Genomic DNA, 23210 nt, shown 5'->3' with positions numbered 1-23210 from the left:
TATGACATCATAGATTTCTGTATCATTCGTAAGTTTGTTTTCTTAGGTTGCATTTGGTTCCAAGAAAAAGGACCCTCTTGTTTGACTACTTCATTGTGTCAGCAGACTGTACAGCAACACACTCAAGGAAAACCTTCATCTGGGGTTTCAGGGAGTGACTCGTATAGACAAGCAAAGACCATAGAGTCGAAAGATATATAGTTTTATACATTTTCCTTACTTAGAATTTGAAAAACTTCAATGCAAACTAGGCGCAATGAGACGAAAGTACGAACTATTACACTAGCGAAATGAAATAAAAATACCGTGCTAAAAATTCGTCCAAAATAAATAACTTATATACAAATTGAAAGCTGAAACCTTAATCTATGTACTCCTGAAAAGAAAATTGGAATATCTTTCCTTGTTCTTTCAGCAACGTCCTTCAGAGGTAACATTGTGCAGGTCGGTGAACTGCACCGATGTCGGTGGCATACGATTATTTAAAGGGTCGGTGCGGAAGGGTTAACACAAGTTGGAGAAGGGTTTCTGCTATACTTTAAAATATTACTTTATGACTTTAGGTAAACTGGGGTTCTTCATGGATCAGTATGCCACAAAAGAAGAAATGCATATCAAATTCTTGTGGATGTCTCCCATATGAAATTGTACCATCCACTGAACGTTTAATAGCATACATGGTAAAGTCAATGTCTGGTCTTATGAAAACTAGGCTTTATTCTGGGTCAAAATGGTACAAAATTGGAACTGCCCATCAAATATGGGTCAGTTTCTCATATTGGATTTCAACCATATGAGTGACATGAGATACATGGAAAAAATCCATATATGGTCTTGTGTAAACAATGCCTGGATTTGTGACACACAACCCCCCCCCTCTCTGATTCCAGCATAGTTTCTCCACCAACCATACTGCTGCATGTCCCTCCACGTCAGGCCTATATAAAAACATATGTACCATGTCTTTGCACCAAATCTAAAACCGCATCAACATGGTCCCACACATTGTCACAACTCACCTGTCCCACATCAATGGTGTTAATGAACTTCCTAGCAGTAGCCCCATTGGTTGTAAAGATGGCGGTGCCATTGCCATATGGGTTGCTGTTGATAAGTTCCACTGCTGCATCCAATGTATCCACATTCAATGTGATCAGAACAGGTCCAAAGATCTCCTCTTTGTAACACTTCATATTTGGCTGGAACACAAGACACACAGATGAGATTCGAGTTTCTCATGGGCTGGATATGACAATTACTGTCTTCTGTGTTGTGACAAGGTTCCTTCAAAACATTACCAACTTTCTGCCGCACAACACAGCATAAAATCCGGAAAGACAGAAATATTCAAGTTACTCACACTTAGTTTCAAAATAACATTCCATGTAGGTAACTAAGCTTGTGAAGTTAATAAGTTGGACACCTCTTGAATTTTTTACTTATTGTCCAATCTTTATGTTATGAACCTTTATATCCCACTCAGTGATGTCCACCTTGAAACAGCACTGACCAGCAGTCACTGTTAGCACACTCCCAGGCTCTTTCTTTAATGAGAAAATATTTCCTGTCCCCACTAGACACAATGGTACGTATGGCTATAAGCTTAGAGTTGAAATGAAGACATAACAGTGCTGTATCCTTCAGCTGAGCTCAAGCTTGATGCAGCACAGTCTGGTAGAGATATATTAATGTTTCAGAGGAATGTGATACCTCAACCTCGAGGCAGCACATTCCTCTAAGAACCACATTTCTTTTTTCAGAGTATTTAGGTAATGGTTGAATAGCCAGATACAGGCTCTGGCAGGCTTTATCTTGATGCAAAGCCTTACGCAGCACATGAAGACAGAACTGAACTCTTTTTATATTATTATATTATGGCTGAGTAGCCAGATTCAAGCTCTAGCTGGCTTTATTCTAATGCAAAGCCATACAGAGCACATAAATGTAAAAGTCAATATGTTTTTTACAGTATAGGATGATGGTTACAGGACCAGCTTCAAGCTCTAGCTGGTATTATCCTGATGCAAAGGCATACAAAGTATATGAAAGTAAAACTCATAGCTGATGGTTGACTGATAACTTCAAGCTCTGGCTACCTTTAACTTGAGATGAGAAACTAAAGTGTGGTTCCTCGGACTATGAGTTATGATTCCCGGGTGGGGGTGGGGGGGGTGTTACCAAGTTCTCAAGAAGTATTTTAAACACACCGTATCTAGCAAAAACCTCAGAAATAAATATAGCTTACTATGAGCATAGAAAGATTATGAAGTTTTTTATATATATATATATATATATATATCTGCTGTCACCACAGCCTTATATGGACCGGAAGCAATGCACTGCACTTTTCACTAGCAGAGATCTGGAGGTTGTGCAATTTTATGTATTATTTGGGGGGGGCAGTTTCACAAATGTTGAGAATCCCTGGTATAAACACAGGTGCATAGTCCATATACCTTAAATGCACCAAAATTTCTTGGATCAGACCAAACAGTTCATTTCTGATGACATATCAATACAGCTTACAGTGACATCTGTGAGGATGGTTGGCCCAATGAAGTTGCCCTTCTCGAAGCCAGGCACTTGAAGACTGCGTCCATCAAGAACACATTTGGCTCCTTCCTCAATGCCTGACTGCACTAGATCACAGATCTTCTTCTTTGCTTGTACGGAGATAACAGGACCAAAATCTGTGCCTGGTACATGACCTGAACAACAGAGACACAGTTCTTTTTTAAATATGACAGACTCCAAAATTATCCAGTTATCAATACATCCGTCTGTATGTGTGCATGGAACAACTTAAGAAACGATGCAGATTTTCGTGAAATCTGATATTGGAGAATTATGTGAGAAACTGTAGACCAATTCTAAAATGGCTGGCTGTTACCCACCTGCATTCACTTTCAGAGTCTGCGCTCTTGCTATGAGGTCTGGCAGCCACTGCTGTGCCTCACCAACAAGCACAGCCGTGCTAAGGGCCATGCAGCGCTGTCCTGCTGCTCCAAACGCAGCCCCAACCAGCTGGTTTAGAGTATGCTCTTTATTTGCATCAGGCATCACTACACCATGATTTTTGGCCCCCATGTTGCTCTGAACGCGCTTTCCATTGTGAGACCCTCGTTCATAGATGTACCTTCCCTGTAATAACATGAATTAGACTTCAACACAATCTGACAAAACTTGTAAGCTAATATATCCCAGACTGTACCAACCCCATTTAGAGACATCGTAGATGTCACACAGAAGGAAGATAGGACATGTGAGGAAATGCAGGCACGTAGTTCCAAAGCAACTGTTTTTGTAGTGAACCTATTTCCATTGCCTTAAGATGTCGTAACTATACTTCCCAACTATATATGTACGAACAACTTTCTGATCCAGCACTGTTATAATTTCATTTATATGCTACATGTTGGTCTTGAGCATCTAGTTCTGAAAAAACATTTTTGCTCCCAGACAGAACTAGGAGCAGCAGCTTTGAGAAGGCAACTACATAGGAAGATGCGGAAAATGTTACATTGTGGGATGCAATGCCATGAATTTAAGTTGGTTGTTTAATGATGCTGTCAGTATTGAGACTATACAGCACTAATAACAAGTTCATTAATGAATGTGCAGAAATCATTGGAATAATAGCTAGCAGCAAAAACCAAAGTACCTGAAGAAAACCTACCATAGTGCACCTGCATAGGGCCGCGCCATAGCTCAAGCGGTTAGTCACTGGCTTCCCACCACGGTGGCCCGGGTTCGATCCCGGGTCTGGTCAAGTGGGATTTGTGGTGGATAAAGTGGCGCTGGGGCAGGTTTTCTCAGAGTACTTCCGTTTCCCCTGCCAATCTTCATTCCACCAATTGCTCCACAATCACCCTCACCTATCTATCATCTGGGGCTGGTACAATAGGCCAGCAGTGGCCGCAGTACAAAGGACTCAGTCCCACCCCACTAGCAATATTATTATTAGTGCACCTGCGTACACCACAACTCCAACATAATCTGACGTGGGACTGTGTTGCTGCAGTGGGAAGACAGTGATTAACTGCCTGAGTTATTGAACAGCCTGCAAGGGCAAGAAGTCCCGCAGGAGTTGACCAATGTTTCAGAGGAATGTACTGCCTCCATCTGGTTGCTAGACAACCCAAATAAAAGCAGAGACACCAAAAGCAGAAGGAGAAATAATTCAAAAGAACACAGAGCTTTTACACTGCCATAACCATCTGCTGTCTCATTCATACGGTGACAATATATTAAATTTCTGATGTATCAATGGGTATTCCAAGCAGCAGCTAGAGCCATCTATTGGGCTATATATGAGTACTGTGATTTACAAGACACATCCTAAATTTCATAATCCCTGAAGATGGAAAATGTTCAATAATCAGGTGAATACAATACTAAATATCAAATTTGGAGTTCACTCCTTGCTACCCTTCCAGAAACTTGGGGAGGGACACAGTGAAAACTCAATTTTACACATTTGAAGGGACCACCTTAAATAATTGTAAAATCAGGGAAATTGCAATAAAACATAAAGAAAAATGTGGGTTGCTGTCTTTGACTTTTCTGAAACAAAATATTGTGAACATAAAATCAGCTAAAATTTCTATTATCAAGAGTCGCAAAATGAAACATAAATATGAATAAATGTAAAACCAGTTCCCGTTCAACTTTGTTCTCATAGATATTTGGCTGGGACCAAATAAAAAGAGTACAAATCAGAGAGAAAGGTAAAATCTGAGAGTGTAAAACTGGAAGTTTCACTGCAAGATGCATGTAACACACTACGCGCTTACTTACCGCTGCATCAGATCCCACAAATGAGATGGCTTTGATATCCGGGTTATCACATATGAAGTTGACAGCTTCGTGTGCACCATGGATAACATTGACAACACCAGGAGGGCAGCCTGCCTCGTTCAGCATCTCCATCAGCATCATGCACGCCCCAGGGTCCCGTTCTGATGGCTTGATGACAGACGTGTTACCCAGGACAATGGCAACAGGAAACATCCATAACGGAATCATGGCTGGGAAGTTGAATGGCGTTATACCGGCTGTTACACCGAGTGGCAAACGGTATGAGTAAGTGTCCAAATCCTTGCTGATGTTAGGCAGGGTCTCTCCCAGCTGGAGGGATGTCACACCACAGCAGTGTTCCACCACCTCTGTACAGGCATACCAACATAGCTGTATACACACAGGCCCGAACATAAAGAGTATCTGCAAGTATAAGATCACATCATAGCTCAGGCAGTTGGCTGCCAGCTTCTCTCTGTGGGATTCAATCCCACATCTTTCTTGTGAGATCTGTGGTGGTCAAAGTGACACTGGGGCAGGATTTATTTGAGTACTTTCCCTACCAGTTCTCAGTCCGCCAAATGCTCCATTCTCCTGTGCATCAGCCACGGCTAGAACGGACCACTTACAGCCAAGTACCAAAAGATTCAAAAATGCTCTCGACTAAAAATAATAACAACAACAACAAATGCAAGTACAGGCAATCCACACATGTGCATGGTTTCAGTTCTGCAAACCCTTAAAGGTATCTAATTATACACATGCCTGAAACTACTATATGTACACTTAGCATATGAGGTGCTATCAGAAAGTTCCTAGACTAGGTCAAATGGCTGCCATCGCCTTCAAAATAGTCTCCTTGGGAACATATACAACAATCCAATCATTTTCCCATTCTTGAAAACACTGTGGAAGTTATTTTCCTTAATGCTGTTGAGTATCACTTGTGATTCCCTTTGGATGTCAGACACTATTTCAAAATGTCATCACTTCAGTTTCCTTTTCAATTTGCGAAACAAAGCACAATCACAGGGTGCTAAGTCCAGCAAATATGGAGGATGTGAAAAAATAACCATGTTGCTGTTAGTCACAAACTCTATGGTTTTCAGGGACATGTGGGCAGGCACATTGTCGTGATAAAAGAGCCAGTTATGGTTGTGCCAGAGCTCCGGTCTTGTTTTGTCACACATTTTCTCTCAAGCATCTCAAAATGTCACAGTAAAATTCAGAGTCAACTGTAGTGATAGGAGGAACAAATTCACAGTGAACAATCCCCTTCACATCAAAAAAACAATGAGCATGCTCTTTGCTGAACTCCAGACCTGCCACGCCCTTTTTGCTCTTGGTGATTGTGCGCTCTCCACTGTGATGATTGTTGCTTTCTTTCTAGATCATAACCGTAAATCCAGCTTTTATCACCCATTATAATCACAGAGGTAAAAGTTGGGTCCTCATTAGCCTTCTCTCATAGCTCAAGACATACGTTCACACACTGCTGCTTTTGATCATTTTTCAAGAGTCTGGGAACAAACTTCATGGTAATGCAATGCAGGTTCAAATTTTCTGTTAAGATCTCCTGGCAAACTCCATAATTGATCAAAATGGTGTCTGCAAACTCATGGGTTGTTCAGCGACAGTCTTCGTGGATGAGCACTCAAATTTTTCACCATTTTTTGTCATATTGCTGGTGCCTGGTCGCCCTGAACGTTCATCATCTTCAACTGACACTCAACCAACCTTGAAATGAGAATGTCATTCAAAAACCAGTGTCTGGCTTAAAGAATGTTCTCCAGAAGCCTTACGAAGCATTTCAAGGGTTTCAGCAGCAGATTTACTGAGCTTCAAGCAAAACTTGATGCAGACATGTTGCTCGATTTTGCCATCCATTGCAAACAAAACAAAACCACTCATGTAAAAACAGTGCATATCCACAGCACAGTGTCATGTGCCAGATTGTTACAGCAGGCTTGAAAAAATGTGACCTTGGCCTCCCTTCTCATATTCTTTCACCGAAGCAGTTACAAAAATAAGAGTCCAGGAACTTCCCGAAAGAACTGATACCATGTTAGGTGGGTCCCTTTTCACCACTGCATGGCACATGCTCAGGTTGCAGACTGAGGAGATGGCCTCCAGATATGGAGGGTTGCTGCAAATATAATGAATAAGCAGTTGCAGACAGCTGACAAGGGAGAGTCCTCCAGCTTTGTGGTTGGGCATGTGGCTAACAACTCCCCACCATATACAAGCTTGTTATGAAATGTCACAAAGGGCCTCAGATCTGGATAGAATGTTTGGACAACTGACTTAAGCTAAGAAAAATGGACATGAGATTCAGTACATGGAATGTGAGAAGTCTGTATAGGGCAGGTTCACTTATGACATGTGCAAAAGAAAGATCTCAGAGACAGGATGGGGTGGTATGGACTGGATCAATCTGGCTCAGGATAGGGACCAGTGGAGGGCTCTTGTGAACACGGTAATGAATCTTCAGGTTCAAAGAGGGCTCAGTAATATGAAGTTAGTTATATAATCTGATGACGGGAGCCAGGTCAGCTCAGTCAGTATAATGACTAGGTTATGGGCAAGATATCTGAGGAACGAGCGTTCGATGACAGAGGAGAGATCTCCATAGTATTCAGGCTGGAACTGAGGCCTACCCAGTCTCCCATCTAACAGGTGCTGTGACATCTTTCCTGGGAGTAAAGATACTACTCACTCAGTCTAGTGCAGAGATTAAGAATAGATAGAGCCATCTCCACTCCCCCATACATCTTCATGGTTAGTGCTTATTTAAGCTCAGGGACAACTTTACCTTACAATTATATTTTCATGATACTCTACAAGTAGTAAAGAAAAGAATACACAAGAAAGAAAATCGACAACCTTCATTTTCTTCAGACCTGAAATTAGAACAATTACCAAATTATTCATGAACACTGAAGTTGGTATCTTATATATAACTAAAAACAACATTAAACACTTATTAAGAATAAATGAAAAAAGAAATGAAAAGTACAACTTAATTGGTGTTTACCAGTTACAATGTGCAGACTGTCCACTGAAATATAAGACAAACTGGGCAAACATTTAAAATTAGATTTAAAGAACATACATGAGATATAAAGAACAATGGACATAATTCCAAATTTGTCCAACACACAGTAGACACTACACATGAATGATCAAACAATGGGTATTTTACATATTGGTAAGAAAGGTCAAGCATTGGATACCTATGAAAGATTTCATATATGAAATCAGTAAACAAAATACGCAACTAAATGATAATTTTACCGAAACATTCAACCTAATATATGATGTAATAATCACATCTTACCAAACATAAACAATAATCTTACCTCCTATCGCACCACATCCATATACACCCTATCCCTATCTGTACCGCTTCCTTCCCCTCCCTTCCTTACATAGAACTCCATAACAACACATTCCACAAAATAAGTTGCAATCCGCCTTCCTGCTAGACCGGACATAATACACGTAACTAGAGGTACCCGACAAATAGTAAGTAGACAGTACAACTATAATATCAACATCAAAATCAATATTTAGTCACACTAAATATAACTACAAAATATTTATAAGAGTTACTATTGNAACCTTAAAGGGCCGTCGTTTTACAAGCATAGATGACATTAAAAGCGCATCGCTGAAAGAGCTAAAGGCTATCCCAAAAATCGAGTTTGAGAAGTGTTTCGATGATTGGAAGAAGCGCTGGCGTAAGTGCATAATATCGAATGGGGACTATTTTGAAGGCGACAACATTAATGTAGACGAATGAATAAATATTTTTTCCAAAATACGGAAATTCCCGTCATTTTTTGAACACACCTCGTATTACTTCCAGATAACACTGCAGGCATACAACAGGCCTCCAAGCATTTTAACCACTTCATACGTGTATACAAGCAAGAAAACTGTCGCCATATGTCCACAAAAACACTATGACATAACATTACAATTGCAACAACCCACCTTAATATGACATATTATATGTATTGTTCTTAATTACATTTTAATTATGTAACTTATCTCGTTTAAAATCTTTATCTTTTATTGTAGTTTATGTTTTATATTATTATATTATGACATATTGTCGAAAATCCAAAACTGCACTGAATTATATGTATGCAATCCAACAGCTTAGGAACACATTAATTGTGTATTTGCCTGATGATGGCTTTCTAAACATGGATCAAAATACTGTTAAACAACAACTGTTTTGTTGTTCTGTTGTGATGGATTTTAATAAAGAAAGTTAAAATGTGTGAGTCATGGCAATGACTATTACAGTTACTAATGTTATCTGCCCTTCAACGATTTTAAAATATTTTTCATCAAAATATCACATTACAGATGACAGTGAAATTAAAAGCTTATCACTTACGCAATCCTCGTAAGACATCTCCTTCGGCGTCAATCAGTGTCTTGCCTTGTTCTGTCGTGATGTTTTTGGCCAATTCTTTCTGTAGAGCACAAAACAAACTATTAATACTGCTAGTTCATGAATCAAAGACAAGTTAAGATGATAAACATTGACAGAATTGCAACAAGCACAGACAGACATAGCCCCTACAGTAGAAAGATGTACACCATAGAGACAGAAACTTCCTAAATCTTTAAGGCAGTGTCTACACGAGCGCACAAAATGCATCCGTTGTAACAAACGTACTTTGCTGAGGATGTTGCTGAGGACACCACACAGTTGCAGAATGTTGTGCGCAGTTTTTTGTTTGCAATGGAGCCAGAAGAAAGCATAGCATTCACCTCTCTTGTTTATCTCTACAACAGATGTCACAACGTTCGTTACAACGGAAACATTTTGTGCGCTCCTGTAGACGCTGCCTAAGCATACAGTTTTCTGGACTGTAGTTAGGATACAGCCCAATGTTCCAAAGGAACATATCACCTCCTTCAAGATCAAAGAGTAAGCAAAGAAAGAAAGCAACTGTTAATCTTGCCACTTTACTCTTTAACCCCAAAAGCAGTAGTGACTTATTCCTCTGAAATGCTTGGCTCTCTCCAAAACACACAGTGTTGCAACACATAAGGCTACAGTCTTCATTGCCATTGCCATGAGAGCATCAGATCAATCATTCCAAATACTTGCTTACCAGAGGAATCAACTACAGGAGTTAGTTGAAGGAACATTTTAGATTTTGTATTCATAAAACAAGCAAAGAAATATCCATACAGAGAGTAACAATTCTGGTGTTTACTCCCCCTTAAGTATTTCAAGAACTGCATATCTTATGGAAACAGAGTACTGGGCACAGCATGTTTCATTTTCTCCACATTTGTTTCAAACATTTTTCACTCCAACGCATATTACATACAGAAACATACGTAAGTCTTCGTGTAAAGTGTCCTTCAATTTTGTCAGTTTTTGTTTACCAAAGTTGTAATGTGTTAACAAATTTTTATATTCCCTTCAGTGGTTCTCTATGTCCACCATACATCAATGGACAGACAGACAGACAGACAGACAAACTGTGAAGCTAACAGGCATATTTTTGCAACCTTCCATTGCAAACATTTGAAAAACTACACTACTACGACTGCTGCTGCTGCTGCTGCTGCTGCCAACACTGCCACTGCCACCGCTACTACTTATAAAAGGTAAAACTATCCCTGTAACAGGCCGTGGAGACCCATAGGGTTGAGGTGTCGAGGCTCCCACATTTTCTAGACAGTTGGCTCACAGATGTCAGTGAAGTTGTCAGCCTTACATGCCGGCCAGCCACCCTTTACCCTCAGGAAGATTCCAGGTACTCATTTCTGTAAGAGGGTGAGTCAAACCCAGAGCCATAGTGCAAATGGAAGGATCAGTTCAACTGAAAATTCCAATAACCTCATTGGGAATCGAACCCACGACCTTCCGGGTTACAGCATAGTGCCTCAACCAACTGTCCTGAAGATAGTCATAACACTGCTCTGAAACATCATTAATGATCTACCAGATCACATGACGTCACATCCAAGGAGACGGTAATCCTCACAGAGAGATTTGAGGTTCTCTCGTGGCAACAATAACGAAGTTTATGTTTCCTGGGAAATTATTCTGTGCACTCTGTCACATCATTACCAGTGTTTGGAGGAATGTGGTAAGGTAACGGGTAAAGCTGTCCCTCTCTTAACTAATTAAGCACTACGCCATGAAGGCGTATGGAGGAGCTGATGTACAGACCCATGTTTCCTTGACCTCAGCACAGTCAGAGGTGAGTGGTCAGATTCACGCCCCAGCCGCTTTACCCCCCCAGGGGAAAGAGCCCCCAGTACCCATTGGATAGGAGGCTAGGTGGGCCCCAGAGCCAGGCTGGACAACATGGAGAAGTGACTATTCTTATCCCCACCAGGACTCATACTCCGACCCCTCAGTCATCCAGACTGTAGACAATCACTATACCGACTGCGCTATCCCAGCTCTCTGGAGGAATGTGGTCCCTCCATTTTTTAGGTTCAGTGATATTCTACCAGACTGTATAATGTAACATCCCAGAAGAGAGCAATTTGCATAGTTGCCACCATAAGAACCCCAAATCTTGCACACAGCTCACCATGTTTTTCCTAATGATGTCCTGATACCGAAACATCACTTGCTGTCGGGAAAGAACTGACGACTGAGACCACGTTTTAAATGCTTCCTTGGCTGATGTCACTGCCTGCTGCATCTCATCCTCTGTAGCTTTTGGTACCCTTGTCACTACCTGTAAAGGTAACAGTTGCCTCTGTGCTTAATTAATTAAGCACCATGCCATGAAGACATATGGGGGAGTGGAGGTATTGCTCAACCATTCTTGACCTCGGCACTAGATGGAGGGGAGCGGTCAGCTTCATGCCCCGGCCACTTTACCCCTGGTACCCATTGGATAGTAGGCTCAGATGCTGGGTTGATTCTAGAGCTGGTCTGGATGCTGTGGAGAAGACGAAAATCTTACTCTTGCCAGAAGTCAAGCCCTGGCCATCCAGCCTATAGCCTGTCACTATGCTGACTGAGCTTTTGCAACTCTTGTCACTACCTGTAATAAAATTAATTCTCTGTGGGTTATTTCAATGTTATAGAATGACTTGCAACACCATCCTGTGTTACTGATTAATAAAGGTTGTATTTGTAGGCCGCGCCACAGCTCAAGCGGTTAGTTGTTAGCTTCCAACTGTGGCAGCCCGGGTTCAAACCCGGGTCTGCTCAAGTGGGATTTGTGGTGGACAAACTGGCGCTGTGGTAGGTTTTCTCTGAGTACTTCGGTTTCCCCTGCCAATCTTCATTCCACCAAATTCTCCATCATCATAACCATCCAGGGCAGGTACAATAGGCCAATCAGTGGCCACCGTGCCGAGTGGACCCAACTGGACTCCACCCCCCACTAAGCGAATTTAAAATAAAAAAGTTGTATTTCAATTTCTCATTGTCCTTAACATGTTTCGGTCGGATTGACCACCTTCAGAATGACACAATCAACATTTAGGAAACCACTATTACAATGTCATTAATATATCAAAATTATAGCTTGTAACAGCATTAAGTACATGAAGTGGTTGGAATATTTATGAGTTATTATAACAAATTTATTTACACAGTCCAGTATTTAAAAGTAAAGTTATAAATTCATTATAATAACTCATAAATGTTCCAACCACATCATGTACTTAATGCTGTTACATGGTACAATGTTTATATATTAATGACATTGTAATGGTGGTTTCCTAAATGTTGATTGCGTCCTTCTGAAGATGGTCAATCCGACTGAAACATGTTATGGATAATGAAAAATCGAAATACAACATTTATTAACAAACACACTGGATGGTGTTGTGAGTCATTTGATACTGTTGCTAGAGTGACCGACCAGGGTGATCCAAGTCAAGGATTTCAACGTTGTCTCTTATATTCTGAAAACGTAAGCAGCAGGTTCCCCTGAAATATCATCTAATATCTACAACACTGACAGTGTAACATCCCAGGAGAGAGTGATATTCTTACATTTTCTGCTACAAATTAATACTGACAACTTACAACTAAATTTATGATTATTCTCATGTGATGGACATCTTACCCATCACAGAGAGAACTTGATTTTGTACTAAATATGAAACTATACACTTACAGTCATACAGTATGCTACAGTTTTGTAGGCAAGGGTCCCATGTGTTTAAAATAGTTAGTTGGCTGTAGGAGTGGGACCACTCCAAGTCCCTTGTGGCCTCAAATGGGACTACCACATAAACTGAGCATTACTTGAATGATAACTGGCAGCAGAAAAACCAAAATGCTATAATGCTACATTGTCAACCACAAATACCACATGAAGTGATCTGAGAATGAACCCAAAGCAGTGCATCCAACATAAGCTGAGCAGCCGTAAACAGGGCCTCTGTTATCACATGTTTAGGGCTGCACCATAGCTCAAGCAGTTAGATGTTGGCTTCCCACCGCGGCGGCCCGGGTTCGATCCCGGGTCTGGTCAAGTGGGATTTGTGGTGGACAAAGTGGCACTGGGGCAGGTTTTCTCTGAGCACTTCGGTTTCCCCTGCCAATCTTCATTCCACCAATTGATCCACGATCACCCTCACCTATCATCTGGGGCTGGTACAATAGGCCAGAAGTGGCCACAGTACAAGAGACTTAGTCCCACCCCACTAGCAATAAAAGAAAAATCACATGTTTATCACTACCAATATTCATGTAAACAGAATGGCTAGACTGGATGGGACAATAGTGAAATATGTTGGAATGGGAGATGTAAAGGGGCTTGATCCATGAGACATATTTTTATGGCCTTCATAAAATGTTCTTTACATATTCCTCTGTAAGTAAATCTGTCATACTTCATTTGTTGCTGGATTGTGTACATCAATCCAATCCTTTGTTTTGGATTCCACAAACTTTCCATTGATGAAGAGTTTTGTTGTTGGCACTGCGGACATGTTCCGACTCCATGCTACGATGGCACTTCGGGCTCGATTCATCAAGACAAACCCCTAGAAACAAATTGAAAGGTTTGTTGATTTTTACAATCATGTAGCAGGCAGAAGAAGTAAAAAACAATATACAAGAGACAACGAAGTGGAGAAAAATGGTACAGATACTCATCAATGTATGTGATAGCCATGTTACCAAAAAGTAAAAAGTGAAAGGGGTGAACTCAGATAAATTGAACATAATTTTCATGTCTCCCCTTCCATTCCTCCTCCATAAACTCGTACAATACTCTAATCCAGGGGTCTCCAAACTTTTCGAACCGCAGGCCACATTAGGTAATTCAGCACTTTCAACGGGCCGGATAAAATGAGAAATTAATAACTCTAGGTATATGAGTTTTATTGAAAGCACAGAATTCCATAAACTAAATACAAAGTACATGAGAATAAATTATCGTATATTAATGACAACAGACAGTAGCAGCAAATGCTCATATTTTCGTCACAAATTATAATAAAACAATTAATGTGAATGAAGGAACTCTTTTTGCATTCTTAAAATCTGATTAAATTGATGTTCAAATTTTGAAACACTAATCACAAGTAGCGACTTTAAATGTTCATCGGATAAATTTGCCCTGTATTTCGACTTGATGTAATTCATCTGGGAAAAAGTTTGTTCACACAGATATGTCGTCCTAAAAATGGAGATAAATTTACAAGCAAATGTCTTTAAATTTGGTAATTGCTTAGAGTTCAGAAATTTATAAAATTTGATCAAATTTCCTTTCTTGTATTTGTCTTTAATATGATAATTTTCCTGAAGTTCAATAATTTCCATCTGAATTTGACTTGGGACATCTGCAGCATCACAGTCAAACGGATTTTGAAACAATCTAATTTCCTGAGCACTGGAATCCAAATCAGCAAATCGCTTCCGAAATTGTTCTTTCAAATCTGAAATGACTAAATTTGCAAACGAGGAAGGAAATTCTGCTTCACCCTTTTTATGCAACTCTGCACAGTATAGCATATGAACAAAGTTACAATTTTTCACTTGGCTTTCCAGAAGTATCAACTTTGCTCTGAATGCCTTGATAAGTGCAAATAAATCACAGACTAAGTTATTTTCACCCTGCAACTTTAAATTCAAATGGTTCATATGGTTCACCAGATCGGCAAAAAATGCTATTTCCAAAGCCACTCAGTATCTGATAAAAGTGGTTCGTGATGGTTTTTATCGGTAAGAAATATGTCAATTTCATTCCTGAGCTGAAATAAGCGCGAAAGAACCTTTCCACATTAAGCCATCAAACTGCAGTATAATATGACAGGTCAGTAAGCTCGGAATCACATTTACCAGTACTCATTGGAAAATTAGCTCAATTGGCGCATTTCTGCACAATTCTTTCGCGGGCCGGATGTGGCCAGCGGGCCGTAGTTTGGAGATCCTTGCTCTAATCCAATGTCTCTCAATTTGTCAGCAAGCAGTTCATATTAAAACAAACGCTATTAATTGTTATCAATTTAAACAGGTGATCGACCGCCTCTGTGGTCTAGTAGTTCCTGGCTACAGATCCAGAGGTCCGAGTTCGATTCCCGACGCTACCAGATTTTCTGAGAAGTAGTGGGTCTGAAACAGGGTTCACTCAGCCTCATGAGGATAACTGAGTAGCTACTTGAATGGAAAAGTAGCGGCTCCGGTGTAGAGAACCGAGATTAACAGCCGTGGGAATCCGTTCCGCTGACCACGCGACATCCTCTATCCGCTAAAGTTGGCACTAACTTCGAAGACAAGTGGGGGTCGCCTGGTCGGTACAGTTCGCTTGCGTACTAAAAGCCACGGAGTATCATATTAAAATCAAACCACATTTATCGAATTTGCATATAAATAAGGATTGCTTGTACATGGTACATGGAAAAGAAACTGGGAAGCAGAGACCTTACACGGGGATCGATTGTTAATAGGGAAAACGTGAGGTAACATAAGAGGAAGGAAGATACAGAAAAGGGATCGTACATCTCATGCTGCTTCATCTTTTCCCCACTGACAAACAATCCATCGTAGGGTCTAGAGTTCCAATTGCTTCGCTCATAGTCCAAGTCCTCCCTTCCCTCTGCTCACGCCACTCTTATACCCTGAAGATGGATCTAGCAAGTTTCTCTGAAACGTAAATACTAACCTGACAAACTACATACTGTCATGTCCCAGAATACTGCGAATTATTCACATCGACAAGTCATTTCCTGTATTTATACCTTGAAAGTCCCCAAAATTTCCATATTGTTCGTTACATAAGTAAGATACAGCATTAACAAGGTCACGCATCATTTCACTAGCACGTGTATACGAATTCGTACAAATGCAAATATTAATTCCTTTAAGAAAATACTGTTCCCTAACTCACGAATATAAAAAAAAATTGCTGCACTTGGAAGGGGGGTTTCATACATCTGTAACGATCAGCTACTCCACTACGTTAAATTGGATGTACAATATATCAAGGCCAAGAGCAATAACAACAGATCCAAGGATTTAATTCCACATGTTGCCATGCACTGCCTTAACAACTTACAATGTCACTGCACTTGCATTAATACTTACATCTCTCAAGGGCTGACTAATTACAGCAGATGTCATAGTGAACACTAATTCGCTCCCTATCTGTATTACTGTGCTCTAAATTAACACTTGAATTTCACACTACTTTCTCATTATTATTCATGCCAGCCAGTAATAGTTAAAATAACGTTCACATCAACACTACCAACATCAAGCCTCGAAAAAGTATTTATACGGTATATCAATAATTTACTTCTAACCTAATACTATGTCTCCACACCAACAGACTTTCAATAAGTTTTGCTTAATGTTGTAACTGAATAGCAATTTCATGTTTCAATATTGCAAACATTTTATTGTTCTACGTGAAAGCGTCTTTGTTATTGGCGACATTGATGCTATCATCTTTTAATTTCAACATTATCCAAGAGATGGCAGTATATGGATGAAGAGTTCTGTACTGCCATCTGTCGACACTGATATACATTCATTCATAAAGTTGGAATTATGACGTAGATATAAATTAACGCATAAATAGCGTCCTAATTGACATCTGTTTATTCTGCAGCCTCTTTCTGTTATTCTAGCAAGTATTCCAGTTGGAATGTTTCGAAACAAGGAAGAGTTGGATTGTCCTCATTATGACAAAGATGGCCATGGTCGATTGGTGTGGATTTTTTATTCAAAGCCCTTAACTCTAAACCTCATTTACACTACAAAATAAGTAACGTTATGTCTTTTGTGGTAGAGGCCTTGCGACGAGCTGATCACTCGCCCAAGGAGTCCTACCGTATGTGTAAGATCTAGTAAACCGAAGTGAAACGGAGAGTTTCATGGAGGTAGGCCTAGGCCCAAATTGGGGCTGTACCGCCACAGGAAAAAAAATGTCTTTTGTAGGCAAGCTTACGAAAGAAAAGCGTTGTGTACGTATGTCTGAACCTCCCACAGGCGCAGGAATTCAGAAATACCAGAACTACGTTGAAAATACATTCTAGTAGTTTCTAACGATGACGTAACAGTCAACGTCACTATCAGGGGATGCCACTCCCACGTTGTAGTGCATTAGAGTATGCTTAAGGTACTGTAACATATCATGAACAAATTCTGAACAGTTTAAATGAGGAAAACTCATATCATCATACCAAAGTGGAAGGATTTATTCGAAGCAAATCGTGTTTACAAACGATGTACTCGTATTTGAGGTTCTCACGAATGTCACTATGAAGAGTATCATCTACTGCGTTGTAAGACGGTGTAGTTCGGAAAGACCCCGATGTTTCGGAGAAAAATACTGTCTTGATCTTCAAAGTAGAAGAGTAGGCTAAGGAAGAACCCAGCAGAAACAGGCAGCAAGGTGGGCTCGGCGTCTGCTAGTTTCCTGCTTGGCTTACTCTTCGACCGTGAAGATGGAGGCGACGTGTTCTTCTGAAACATCGGGCTGTCTCCGAACTACATGGCGTTACAACCCAGAGGACCGTAGTTTCATTCGCCACTCTTTGTTACTTCATTTTTAACTTGGATGGTTGGTTCCGGTGTCCGGTACTTGCATCCTTCAGTTAATCAATGTTAAGCTGGAAGCTTTCCGATGGTCTGATCCCCTATCCCAGGAGTCCAAAGATTTGTCCAAAGTTGTCCCCGTGCTTAATCAAGAAATAAGATATGAAAAGTATGGCGGCGTGGATGTATATCTATCTCCCTTTATCTTTAGCATCAGCACTAATGAAGTTGAATGATCATCTTCATGCCCCGGCCGAGGGAAAGAGCGCCCGGTCTAGGTGCTGTGGAGAAGAGAAAATCTCTTGGCTCTGCCAGGAATTGAATTCGATTCCTCGGTCGTACAGCACATATATAGCTTGGTCACTATACCGACTGAGCTATCCCGGCATGCCGCCTGTTCGTATGAGGTGGAAGCTGCAATGCTGAAAGGAGGGAGATATACGGATTAAAACAGGTTGTAAATTACTTTATACGGGTTCCGTGAAATGTTGACTTGTACGTAGCAAATCAATGTAAATACTGGTTTTATTATCCTGAAAGGCCCGGGAAGGGGCATCCAAACAAACTGGGCAACAAATTAACCACGTGTAAACAATTTTAGCCTACTTTCGTCGTTGGTTGCTTACGATATATGTCCACACGTGAATCCACGCGTCTGCGTAAGATGGCAGCCTTGTGGATTGTGACACCGCGTGATTTCGTAGGTAGTTACTAAAGATTCAGAGGAGACTGCTGTCTCCATCATCTGTCCTGAACAAGAAGGTACTACGATACTCCGAAACGTTGGTTGACACGAAACAAGACGATACGTAAACCAGAAAGCCACAGTCTTATTACTGAAAACCATGGAAACGAATTCTCATTAATTCCGGTTGAAAGCACAGTGGTTCTGAGAAGTCATAGTATCGGTCACTCCACGCAATAAAAGTATGTATAGACGTGACCTATTCCGAACTGTTTCCGAGATAGAGCTATTTCACTGTACAGTACACTGTACACTGTACAGACGAGCAACACGTCATGTCCTCACACGGGTTGCAAAGTGCATTGATGTTGACGGTGGAATTTTAGAAAATGTATTATACTAGGCAAACTGCGCCAAATTTGTCACTTGAACAATAAATGCTGGTATTAGAAACAGTACGTAATATCTCTTTCTTATCAGTAACTTTTTTTTTCCTTGGCACTACAGCCCCAGTGGGCCTAGGCCTACCTCCATGAACTTCTCCGTTCACTTCGGTTTTCTAGATCTTACGCATACGGTAGGACTCCTTGGGCAAGTGATCAGCTCGTCGCAAGGCCTCTACCTGTACACTAACACAGAAAAACGCACACAAACATCCATGCCCTGAGTGGGATTCGAACCCACGATCCCGGCTTCCGAGCGAGCGAAGACAGTGCATGCCTTAGACCGCTCGGCTACCGTGACCGGCTATCAGTAACTCTCGAACAGTGAAATAGGATGTAGCTGTATCTCGGAAACTGTTCGGAATAGAACACGTGTACATATACACTTTTTTGCTCAGAATGGCCGATACTATGACCTCCCAGAATACTGACCGTTCCTCCCGGGACCCTCTGTATATAAGGATAAGTTCTGCCAGGCTCTGTATTTAGATGGAACCTTCTTAAAAGGAAAGAAGACATATGAGATGCTTCCGAAACCCAGTGCAGGTAAATCTGTACGTATCAGTGTGACCGAAAGCATGTTGGAATGATGCGCAGTTAGAAGTCGTCACGTGGATGTCTCATGGTTTCAGTCAGTGACTGTCACCTGCTGGCAGACGCAAGCAAAGTGTGCAAATTGAAGCTGGGCGCCAATATATACATTGCATTAGCGAGTCATGACAAGGTAAAGGACCGTTCTTCATCCCACGGCCGACACTTCAGAATTTAGTCATTTTGACAGAACAAACAATTAGTCAACAAAGAAACCAATGTAGCAATGCCTAGCGAGACAAGGCCATAGGAGCCTAAGGGACCCGTAGCCTCTGATAGGACCCATCAGAAAGACAAATCTTACAAGTTGGAAAACCTAAATTGAATTTTCCACTTGGAAGATCTAGGTATAGACACGAGGATAATACTAAAACTAATTTTATAAAAATATTGTGGAATGTACACCCGTTGCTAGGCAACTACCGCGAAATGAGCTACTATACAACAGCCTTTGTTAGGTAACGGCTCCGCAAACAAGCATGTTCCCACGTCTACAAAAGAATACAGCAATAATGGAAGAAATGTTTTCTGTGCGGTTCGTGCCGAAATGTTGTAAGCAGGACAAGTTAGTCATCCAAATCCAACCCTTGTGGAGGTGGGGTCCAATACCTCTACCGTAGCCCTGCGAGTCGTAGGAGACGAAAAGAGTATCCAGTGCCTGGGGGCATAACTGGGTCACCCTGTTCTTGGGGGATATAAGTACGGGGACATGGCCCTCCAGGATGGGGTAGTCTCGAAGCTGAGTTGTGAAATGTGGTCATGAGTACCGCTGAACTCGGACCCGAGAATGACTGCGCTGGCAAGGATGAGCAGTAATTCGTAAACGACAGACCCATCATCTAGTCAGAGAGGATGTTACACAAGGACTATGGCCGCAAGTGTTCAGTTACAAAAATTACTGGTAGTGAGTCTCAAGGGGCTTGTCGCCAAGACGAACTGATTGGCGGTAAACCGCCAGTAGTAGAGTAACTCTGACTAGAACTGGAACTGGGTCGAGTTCTGGAGAGGGCAGTCGAAGGTGATTCAGAATAAATGACAAGGAAGGAATTAGACACTGACAAGAAGATTTCATGTGTGATTTGACATGCCAGTGAGACCGATACATATCCGTTGCCAGGATACGACTAGTGAAGGCTGATAATCCTAGTGCATGTGCAACGGTGAACTGGAAAGTGTGTAGAACAGCGATAGCGCTAATTGTCTGTAGTCCCGAACTGTGTGAATGTATAAGGTGCAACACATCCAATCATCCAATCCAAAACCAGTCTCTAAGTCACCTCTACGCGTTACAATACATTAAAACAAAACATATTTCACCGTGAGATTAAAAATAATAAATACATGAACAAACTATCACTGTACGTGAGAGAGGAAACGGTGTATGAACCCTTTGTCCAGGCGACACGTGAAGAGGCGTAGAATGGGGGCGTGGAGAGACCTTGATATTGGCCCTTCACACTGTAAAAGCATAACAGTGCACGTAAGGGAATTATTTATATCTCATTACATAACTTCCAGGCGACTGAGTGCTTTACGTAACGAGCAAGCACGTCTTGTCAGCGCAGAATTGGAAGCAGGCGTCGACTGTTCAAGACTCTGATATGTGGCCCTGACGGGAATTTCTCCCACGCAGTTGTGTTTACTCGGTAGCACTCCCTCTCGGTACAAGCAATATGCATTCCATTAACGGCCATAAAATACTGTATAATGCAAATTATTAATATGGCTGACCTCACACCAAAGCAAACTGTCAAGGAAATTATTTCCATGGCAAATAAATCAGCATTTCGACTCGTGTATGAAGTGCTGCTAATTCCACGCCTATATTTCTCCAGTTCACAAAGTCCAAGGCTATAACAGTCTCGGCGACGTTTCGGCATATTGGTGAAGACAGAAACTTCAATATCCTTTTGTAAGAGGTAATGTAAAGTTGTCCCTGTGCACCACGTCATTAAAACGTATGGTGGCGTGGCATTCTTAACCTAGTCACTAGATGGAGGTGAGTGGTCAGATTCACGCTCCTCCCGCTTCACCCCTGGGAAAGAACCCTCGATATTCATTGCATAGGAGGCTGCGTTGACTCCAGAGCCGGTCTGGACGCTGCAGAGAAAAGAAAATTCTCTTTCCTCCGTCGGGAATCGAACCACGGCCTTTCAGCCTGTAGCCCGTTGATATACCGAATGAGCTGTCTCGGCTCTTGGTGCCTTTGCAGAAACTTTACGGAATTATGGAATGGATTTAACCGTTGAAAACGTAGTGGTTATTATATATACCATTGCTTTTTCTCAGCCGGTATGCGGCAGCGAAACAATTGATGCGTACCAGCCAAGTAGTCAGACTTGCACATCTGCCTTTGGAGTGGATGTTTCGACCTTGGCGCTAATTTCGAGCTTGTGAGTGCAGCAAAACGTTCCTGACGAAGGAAGAAACGCTCATATGCACCGCCTGCTTTAACATCCGAGAAATATGCACGTTTCATGCGAGGCATTTAGGTATTAGCCTGAATATAAATGCAGTAGGCCTACAGTTTTCTTTTCAAATACTGCTTTTTACAAGAGAGGTATGAGAAGAACTTCCGTGCCCTTAAGAAAAGACACGGAGCGGGCATAGTGACTGGTTAAGGGCTGGACAGCTGAGGGGTCGCAGTTCGAGTCCCGGTAGGGAAAGATTTTTTGTCTCTCCAAGTGGTCCGGACCAGTTCTGTGGACCACACAATAGGATACTGTGGACTCTCTTCCCGGGGTTAAATTTACCGGTGCGTGAAGCTAACTACTCACTTCCAACTAGTGCCGAGGTCAAGAATACGTGGATCGATACATCCACTCCCCCATACGTCTTTATGGCGTATTGCTTAATTAGTTAAGCACGGCGAAAATTTTACCTTTCTACCTTTAAGAATAAACATTAAGACAATTATGAGGAGTTGGGATTAGTAATTCTAATTATGTTTACGAAAATGCCTAGAATTATATTTCAGGCATTAAATTTCGAATGTATTATTTCGTAATTGTATTGTTTTTATTTACGTGCGCTTACACCATCAGGAATAAATGACATATTCATTCATGTTAGAAAAAATACATTTTTTTACTGATTTTTACCATTGAAAAAACAGGGTTCGTCTTCGGGCTTACACTGTACTCGTATGTCTTTCGAATGATTCTCAAAATAAACAGCGATCATTTCCCTATACACGTTAAAGGATTGTTCTTCATAACGGTGACGCAGTGTTTTCTAGGAGGTACGCACTGAAGTAAATAAAAAGCCATTTCCTGCGGGAACAACAACTGTGGTCAACACATCATGATACTGTATCATGTAAACCCGCTGATTATGCAACGACCGCGAAACAAACAACTAGGCAACGGCCATTACAAGGTAACGTCCCGTAAAGAGCAACAGAGCAGCGGTGTTTTCTGTGAGTTCCATGTCGACATGTTAGAAGCAAGACAGTCAGTTGAGTGAAATGTAATGCGTTGGTGAGTGACTGAGTTAGAGAACTGCGAGGTTCATTCGTGAGCTGTTGTTGTAAGAAGCTGATAGCTGAAGGCGGGGATAGTCCGGGAACCCAAAGGAAAGGAAAGTCCGCCGTTGGAAGCCGCGTGGTCAGCGCAACTGATCCCACGGATATTCCTAAGGGATTGTGTTAACATTCCAATATCGAGTTCTCGGACACCCTGTACAATGAAAGTTG

At 41.4% G+C, this 23210-nt stretch overlaps 1 protein-coding gene across 4 annotated transcripts in view; it reads right to left on the bottom strand.

Moving 5' to 3' along the window:
* LOC111874199 (probable methylmalonate-semialdehyde dehydrogenase [acylating], mitochondrial) overlaps positions 1-16627 on the bottom strand; it is a 24200-nt gene extending 7573 nt beyond the window's left edge. For 2 of the 4 annotated variants that reach the window (XM_023869492.2, XM_023869491.2), the window contains exons 1-8: positions 16343-16626; positions 13645-13797; positions 11376-11525; positions 9206-9284; positions 4798-5165; positions 2895-3141; positions 2527-2708; positions 1020-1199 (exon numbers count right to left, since the gene is read on the bottom strand). In XM_023869492.2, coding sequence (XP_023725260.1) covers positions 1020-1199; positions 2527-2708; positions 2895-3141; positions 4798-5165; positions 9206-9284; positions 11376-11525; positions 13645-13797; positions 16343-16378 — 1395 coding nt within the window. In that variant the 5' untranslated portion in view covers positions 16379-16626. Of the gene's footprint in view, positions 1-1019; positions 1200-2526; positions 2709-2894; positions 3142-4797; positions 5166-9205; positions 9285-11375; positions 11526-13644; positions 13798-16342 lie in introns of all 4 variants that reach the window. The other 2 variants (XM_023869493.2, XM_023869490.2) reach the window with 2 other exon arrangements.
* Positions 16628-23210: the final 6583 nt, after the last annotated feature.

This window comes from Cryptotermes secundus, unplaced genomic scaffold (assembly GCF_002891405.2).
Source record: "Cryptotermes secundus unplaced genomic scaffold, Csec_1.0 scaffold26, whole genome shotgun sequence".
NCBI lineage: Eukaryota > Metazoa > Arthropoda > Insecta > Blattodea > Kalotermitidae > Cryptotermes > Cryptotermes secundus.
The sequence above is the reverse complement of the archived record's forward strand: the minus strand, read 5'-3'. Positions and strand labels throughout refer to the sequence as shown.